The sequence below is a fragment of the Oreochromis aureus genome, linkage group 14 (genome assembly GCF_013358895.1).
Source record: "Oreochromis aureus strain Israel breed Guangdong linkage group 14, ZZ_aureus, whole genome shotgun sequence".
NCBI classification, from domain to species: domain Eukaryota; kingdom Metazoa; phylum Chordata; class Actinopteri; order Cichliformes; family Cichlidae; genus Oreochromis; species Oreochromis aureus.
Window position 1 is genome coordinate 29225238 of NC_052955.1, and position 8377 is coordinate 29233614.

The 8377-nt window shown below is 41.1% G+C and overlaps 1 protein-coding gene across 1 annotated transcript; it reads right to left on the reverse strand.

The window, feature by feature from the left end:
- Positions 1–4465: 4465 nt before the first annotated feature.
- folr (folate receptor) lies at positions 4466–8095 on the reverse strand. The gene is made up of 5 exons (XM_031752759.2): positions 7837–8095; positions 5680–5810; positions 5359–5547; positions 5005–5140; positions 4466–4798 (listed from the first exon to the last, which is right to left on the reverse strand). The coding sequence occupies exons 2-5, from the start codon at positions 5806–5808 to the stop codon at positions 4524–4526; spliced, it is 729 nt and encodes a 242-aa protein (XP_031608619.1). The 5' UTR covers positions 5809–5810; positions 7837–8095; the 3' UTR covers positions 4466–4523.
- Positions 8096–8377: the final 282 nt, after the last annotated feature.

Here is an 8377-nt window from a genome sequence, read left to right on the forward strand (position 1 = left end):
CGAAAAAAAGCATTTCCTTTTGGGCGTTTCAAAATAAAACAGATTGTGGGCGAATTTCCACTGCGTCATTTTATTGTAAAGGGGAAAGCACGTAAAGTGGGTTTCACGTCATGTCTATCACTAATGAACTTGACAAAAAAGAACAGATGAAGATTTAATGTGATGGATAAACAGAAAGAGAAAGGAGGAAAGAAGATAGAGAATAAGTGAGCACAAGTGCAAGGTAAATTCATTTTAAGCTTCTTTACCCCTCTCTCCACTTCAAAAGAAATATTTGGCTTTACTCCTCTACATAGCTTTATGCAGATATTAGTGTTATGCACAGCAATACATAGTATATAATGCATTAATACAGTATATTATGGCTCAAATAATCTGCACCTTAACAATCTGCAATCTTAAAGTGCTTTGTAGACATTGGTTGTATCAGTTGTACTTGGATGAGTTTTTCCTGTGAGATTACTAACATTTAAAATGTGGTTTAGTTGTTTTTTTCCAAAGTGACGAGTTTTAGTTTTTCATCCAAATGAATAAAAAGTTTCCAGTAACTGAAAGACACACTCCTACTCTTGTGTCCCCGTCACGTAGCCTACATAGTCAAAGCCTTGACTAATGCCACAGGGCTTTCCTCTTTGAATATCAGTGTGACCTACAGCCACTGAGGAGGCCCAGCTGCAGTCATTTCTCAGCCCAAGCTTCAATCCAGTTATGCAATCCTTTTCTTTTCCAGACCACACACATTCACATGCACTCCCACAAGGTGTAACTGCCCACCTAAGGGCCAGTCTCACAAACCACAGGATGCAAGTAACCCAGCATTTTGAAATCTTTCCTCATTACACTGATTTAGCCTTTTTCCCCTGCCCAGAATCAAGTCTGACTCTTGAAGGGTGTTATAGAAAAAGCAAGAATATAGACATAAAGCAAGAGAGAGAGAGAGAGTGAAAGCTGGGCAGTCGACGTGTGTTGTCAATGACCTCAGAAAAGCTGAGTATTAATAGCCACAGGGACAGCAGCCATCCCAGTGTTATTTCTGGTTATGGCATCACACTGTGTGTGTGAGATGAATGTGAAACTGTAAAAGTATGTGGCTTAACAATGTGTCTGCATGCGGAGATCATAAAAGCATATTGCAAGATGTCTCATGAGTTTAAAACTACACTGTCAGCAAAACGTAGCGTAAATAACTCATTCATGTCTCTTTCGGCTAACCATAATTGTCTGCTGCAGTTGTTACAGCAGTCAAAACTATAACCACTCTAACAGCACACCAGTAATGCCCATTGCTGGGCAACACAAGGAAGACAACTTCATAGACACTTGATTCTTGAGATTTTGAGCCTGATGTGGAGGCCAAATTATAGGCTATTTTTTAGTACTCCACAATGTTAGCGTCATTTGTTATTGTGATGCATTGATGCCACACTTTTAGTTTCAGTTTCTATGTTTACTCTTTGATATTCACATGCAGAATTCGCTGACATTTAGAGAAATGTGTCTCCTTTATTATCTGTAAAACATTTTGTCTTCCAGTGACTGTAACTCTGCTGCTTCGTAAGCATTAATTAGCCCAGTTTAGTTGCTTAGAGTAGCTAATGGTTGCTGGTGTCAGGGGAATGTTGCAATTGGTATTATTTTTAACATGATGAAATGCAAAAAGTCCATTGATATTTCAAGAATGGCTTTTTAAATTCTTACTTGCTGGACCAATTGTCTTTATACTGTCTTTATACTCACCAGCAGTCACTTTATGTACACCTGTTCAACTTCTTGTGAACAAAATGATCTAATAAGCCCATCATGTGACAGAAGCTCAGTGTGTTTAGGCATGTAGGCATGATCAAGTGGAGTTCAAGATGAACATCAGAACGAGGAAGCAAGGTGATTTAAATGACTTTGAATGTGGCATGATTTTTAGTGCCAGCTAATCTGAATATTTCAGAAACTGTTTTCCCCACATAAATATATCTAGGGTTTACAAATCACGGTCTGTAAAATAAGAAATATCCAGTCAGCGGCAGTTCTCTGAGTGAATGTCAGAGGTCAAAGGAGAATGGCCACACTGTTTTGTGCTGAAGGAAAAACAATAACCAAATAACCATTCGTTACACATCGGACCTTGACACGGATCTGCTGCAGTAGCCAAAGAACACGCCGGGTGTCACTCCTGTCTGTTAAGAACCAGAAACTGAGGCTGCATCTGAGGCTTTGCACAGGGTCACCAAAATTGGAGAAAAGATATTTGGAAAAACATTCCGATCATGGGATGGATCAGAATTTGGTGTAAACAGCATTAAAGCATGGATCCATCTGTCATGGTCCAACACTGGGTTGTTTGGTGTTTATCAGTCTCATCAGTCACTCTGTTTAAAAGTAGCTGTTTCTGCTCCCAGCCTCCACCAGATTGACAGCCTCCTCATCAGGCTGTTTTGCAACAACTTTGTTAACTTACCCTCTCAGTGTGTTAATGTTCTTTCGCCACATTTCCAGTTCCTCCTGGCTACATATGTATACATAATTTTCTCAGGGATAAATAAAAGTCTGATTCTGGCTGAAGAAGTGGTTTTCTCACCTGCAGAATGAAACTGTTTCCTTTCAGCTGGTCACCTTCTACTGTAAAGCTGTTTTGGAGCCCTCACCTCATTTCCCCATATACCTGTTCGCCCCCATCAATCAATGTCCACCACTCCTGGAAAAAAAACAATGGGCAGACTCCCAAGGGTCCCCTCAGTGGTACCCCTCAGTTACAGATTTCCTCCGAGTGGTCAATAATCTTTTGAGTCCCTGTATAACTATTGGCCTGACCAGCCCTTGACACCATCCCGCCTCACATCAAAGGTTCAGGGTGCTGGTGATAGCTTAATGGTGTGGGGGATAATTCCTTGGCACACTTTGGCATCCTTAGTACGAACTGAGCACAATTTAAACACCACACCCTACCTGACTTATGTTGCTGACAATGCCATGTCCCTTTATGACCATGGTGTACCCATCTTCTGATGACTGCTTCCAGCAGGACAATGCTCCATGTCACAAAACTCAAGTCATCTCAAACTGATTTGTATAACATGACAAAGAGTTCACTGTGCTCAGAGTCCCTCCACTGTCACCACTAAATCCAATAAAGTACTTTTAGGATGTGGGATGTGGTGGCACAAATCTGCAGCATCTGCATGATGATGTCATGGCAATATGTACCAAAATCTCTCAGCAATGTTTCTTTAAAGTAGTTGTGATTGAGCGGGCACTGAGTGTACCTTGTTTACTATAAATAACCAACAAAATTTGGCAAAAATTTGGCAACCCGTCTTCTGTAATTCAAACTCTTTTATACAGAAGTTCTGTGGGTGTTGTTTATGCTGTCAGAAGAAACAGGAAAGACTAGGGTGAGATACACAGACTAAACTCGATATGCTAAATTAACAGTGGTATCACGAGGAAGGGTGTTGTTATCAGTATGAAAAACACAGCAACAGTTTATCATATCTGATGTCTGCATTTTGAAAACATTTACAGTGGTTTCATATGAGTTACAGCTTTTTCAAGTACTTATATGAAGTCTTGATTAAGTACAGGGTACATAAAATATGTATCTCAGTTTAATCCTTAAGCCTCCAAAGGGATCTGTGGTTACAATCAAAAGCCTTAATCAGAGACCTGATGGAGCACATTCACATGTGGCATTGACAGGCACACATCAAACACGTGTACACATGGAGGGAGTTAGGCTCTCACTCTTTTTCTCTCTCTGTCACAAACACACACACTCAGGGGACTGGAACCCCGTAATTACCGAGCAGCAGAGCCCACTAACCACTGGCTGGCCCTGGACTGATCATGTGATGGTGCGATCACTGGGGCCCAGCACGGAGAAACATTTTCCCACACTGCAGATCCAGGGTCAGTTTTACAGTTTCCCTCCTGGTCATTGAGGTTGTGAAGGGGTTATTAAGCTGATCCATAGACTGCACTTAAGAGAAATATCATTCCAGAGCTGTGCAGTAATACAGAATTTGGCATGTGTCTCTTCATGGCTTCTCCAGGAGCACGAGTTTATTTTTGTTTTATTTCCTCTGTCCGCGCAGATCTTTGATTGTACAGTACTTGTCTGGACACAAAATTGCTGTGTTGGCTGATGAAATTATAATCTTGTGTGCTTTATGTCAGTTTTCTCTTTTTATCCTCAAGAGGAAGACGAAAAAGGAGAACTGCCAGCTGCTCCCCACAGTAATGAGAGTAGATGAAACAACTTTTATGTATTGAGGATTATTAACTGATTTGGATTTCTGATGGTGATTATGCTGCTGTTTTAACTAATTACCCAGTATATTTCCAATCAGGTAACTTTTGTTATCAGAATATTTTTTGCATCATCAATACCTGACATTTTCTAGTTGCTATTTTTTACTAGAATGCCAGCCAAAGGGGTCTTACTGTATACGAAGTGGCTCAGGGACAGACAGAAAGATGTAAGAAATCCGTTTTAATTTAAGGTGATACAGCAATGCTGAGAAACATTAATTTTAATGAATCATTACAGAGAGAGATGTGACAGCCAGGAAGAGCAGTGTTGGCAGAGCAGAGCTTTGCTGTTGCTGCCCATTGTTGAGGTAGTACTCAGCAACCTTCTTGTTGGGGTTTGTGCCGGTGAACCAGAGCTGCATGCATTTCTCAGAGGTTTTGGTGTACGTGGTATAGATATAAGAGTTGGACCAGATTTCTTCACACATGGATTTGGGTGTGGGGAAAACATCAGTCCACTTACTGCACTTGCTGCCTTCAGGGCATTTGTTGATACCTGTGACAGAATTGAAGACATTTGATTAATTTTAATAGTGTTGTTTCTGCATAGATGTAAATGTAAAACCAAAAACAACAACAAAAAAAACAAACTCTGTGTGAAAATGCTTTTGCAAAACTCTAAATATGCTTGCTGTGGTTTATAAGAGTAATGCAAGCACAAACACGCATGTCTGCTTTGTGTTTTCCAAGTATGGGCCCCACCTGAGCTCCAGTCCCAGCCCTTGTGCCAGTTAGTTTTGCAGGTGTAATCGTTCTTGCAGTCTTCCCACCAGGTTTCACAGTCCTCCTTACACAAAGGCACATCTAAGATGCGCTCCTTACGCCAGCTCTGATCCACCTACACACATGCACACCATTGGCTGGTTAGTATAATCAGTAATGAACTAAATAAGCCCCTTTCTCTCATAGCTGTAACTACTGCGTATATATAAAAATTCTGTTTCAGTTTGAACAACAGACCGTTTCAGTCCTTTCAACTTCCCGTGCTGCCATCTAGTGACAAAAATATAGACAAACATTAGACACTCAAATGCACACATGGATGAGAATACTCACTGGTTGTATCCAGGGTCCCAAGTGTGGTGAGCACTCATAAAAACAAGTGTCCTGGATGAAATGTTTCTTGCACTCCTTGCTCATAATACCACAGTGATTCCAGTTGAAGTTGTAGAGATAGGAAGCATCGTCATGGGCTTCTGCAGAGGTGTTGGCTGTGCAGCATGCATTATCTCGCCATGGAGAGCACTGGAAAAAGGAAACCAGAATCACTTTATGGATTTAGAACTAAAAAAATGCTTTTTCCCACCAAGCTCCTTGGGGTTTAAATCAAGATAAGAAGGGAAACCTTAGTGACAGTGCCATGTTTGCAGTTATCACCTGCTGGTACAGTTGTCCCTCAGGGCCAGGCTCTGTTTTGTGATGTTTTGCATCCATACACATGTTCAGTTTGTCCAGAGACATGGCTCCACTGGAGAGGGCAAGCAGCAAGGCCAGGACGGACCACATGACTGTAGGGGAAGGAAGCATCAACAGCAAGTTGTGGGAAAAATCTTAATATTGCTTATTAAGAGGCCAATAGTGGGAAGAAGGAAATAGTATGGGATAGCAGCCAACTCCCTGTGACCTCTAACCCGAGTCTGACAAACAGAATTTTGCTGACCTTAGTTAACTTTCTACCATCAGCAGGCAGGTGTCTGGATTGTTTGGTCATAGGTACTAATTGAATATTTTAACAGTATTTACAGTATTTAACAGCCCTGGTGTAGATCTCTTTCAGTAACAGAACTAGTGCCAAAGTTTAGAGTTTATGGTAATCCGGACAGTCCTTTTCTTTTCTTTTTTTCTCTTCTTTTTTTTGTAAGAAGACTGATTTTAGCACAGTGGTCAGCACTGTTGCCAGACAGCAAGAAGGTCCTGAGTTCAATTCCACCATCAGGCCGGGGCCTTTCTGTGTGGTGTTTGCATGTTCTCCTCGTGTTTGCGTGGGTTCCCTCCGGGTACTCCAGCTTCCTCCCACCATCCAAAGACATGCAGTTTGTGGGGATAGGTTAATTGATTAGTCTAAATTGCCCATAGGTGTGAATGTGAGTGCGAATGATTGTCTGTCTCTGTGTGTTAGCCCTGCGACAGACAGGCGACCTGTCCAGGGTGTACCCCACCTCTCGCCCTATGGGAGCTGGGATAAGCTCCAGCCTCCCCGCGACCCTGAAAAGGAGAAGCGGAAGCGAATGGATGGATGGCATTCGGTCCCGATTCGATTCAATTTTGACTCAGGGAGAAATATTGTAATTCTCATCATTTATCAGTACATATCCACATTTTTATATCTATGTATAAAAACAAAGCTGACACTTGTGAGACTTTATCATAGGTGTAAGCATCACAGGAGATGCCTTTGTGTTAAGGTAAGTGAGGATAAAACTCAGAAAAACATGAAGGAGATTTTCTTGGCCTGGCTTTTTATAGCAGATAACCTTTAAAAATATTCTGCAGTAGGCAAAAAGCAGAAGAAAACCATGAATCAGCAGATGAACATTACCTGATGCTGAACAAAGCAGAGCAAAGTTACAGAGGTTTTATTAGAGAGCGTTTTGCAATTCGGGATAATTTTAAAAAGTTTACATTTTTTTCATTGAACAACAGAAATTAGGCTTTCTTGTCGCAGGTCATTTTTGAAAAAACAAACAAACAAAAAACAGCAGCCGACAGCACTGAACACAACGGTAGACTGGTGCGTAATAAGCAGGCGAATAATGCAGAAAACAGAGATATTTCATGGTAAACTGGTCTCTTGAGTGCGCTGAGAGAGAGAAATAGCTGTGCAGGAAGTTTGATTTTATCGTGGTGGAAGCAAAACAGCAAAAGTCAGAGGGAATTCATGACGATGTTTATCAAATGCGAAGCATAGTTTTGATCTTCTTTTGCAGCTGGTTCAGTGAATTGTGGCCAGAGAGTAATGAAACCTCCAGCTTCATAATCTTTCAGGATGTCGGTTTTCAGCACCGACGGCACGCACGTGGACATGATCCGCGCTTTGTGTTCACTTCTTTTTGCGGAATCCGTTTACCTGCACTTTGTGAACCTTTTATCTAGAAAGGTGCTATATAAATAAATCTTTACTTACTCTTTTTTACTTTGTCCCACGTGTGATTTTTCTCTCTGCTAATCTGACTTTCGGATTCTTTTAAATACTAAACAGAAAGGTTTACCCACAATGCCACAACAATTAAATTGTGGCCCCTGAATGCAGTATAAAAATGCAAAAGGACACAACGTAAAGTATAAAGTGAACTCTGTCAGAGAGCAAATGTGCCTCTACACCTTTTTGTGTTTAAAAGCCAAACATTATAAACATGAAAGATAAACTCGCCAACGATTTTGTAAAGCTCTAATCATCATATATAGACGAAGTAATCCATATGCATGTAAATAGAAGTAGCTGTGTATTATCGTATAGTTTAGAAACAAAAAGTAGATGCAGCTGTGGTGAAAATTCATTTAGAGACCAAGTAATAATGAACAAATTCCCTTTACCTTTGGATTTGGTGATGACTCCTTTTTGAAGGGATGATCCTACAAAGCAGTATCTGCAGATCCCCTTTAACACTCTTCTCAAGACCAAACAAGAATTTCCAAACACTGATTTGTGCCCGACTGCGTGTTTGTGTGTGTGCGTGTGTCGGACTGTGTGGGCAAAGTGTGAGCGAATGAATGTGAAAACTTGCTGTGCTTTTGACTAATTAGTTTTCAAAGTCCAAAGTCCATATCACGTGTGTGTGTGTGTGTGTGTCTCTGTGTGTGTGTGTTTAAGATGAAAGATGTAAGGAGTAGACATGTGACAAATTCAAAGACACCCCCACCTCCAATGATACGGGTATCCAGTAGCTCTGATTTGCTGTGAACTTCAGGTCTGGGTCCCCTGGTCCCCTTCAGAGTGGTGGGTCACTTTAAATGACTATAATTACCATGTTCTAAGTTATCTCCATTACCCTATGATGAAATACTTCTAACCTGATTGGACTAGTATTCTCCAGGTGATTGTGCCTGCATCTGCAAGGTACAAGAGGTCACTGAA

What these genes read in the sequence shown, in the direction of transcription:
- folr (XM_031752759.2), bottom strand. Translation starts at nt 5,808, where the DNA reads ATGTGGTCCGTCCTGGCCTTGCTGCTTGCCCTCTCCAGTGGAGCCATG. An exon ending in AGGGACAACTGTACCAGCAG is followed by an intron (nt 5,548 to 5,679) that starts GTGATAACTGCA and finishes TCCTTTTTCCAG; the next exon opens with TGCTCTCCATGGCGAGATAA. An exon ending in TGGGACCCTGGATACAACCA is followed by an intron (nt 5,141 to 5,358) that starts GTGAGTATTCTC and finishes GCATGTGTGTAG; the next exon opens with GTGGATCAGAGCTGGCGTAA.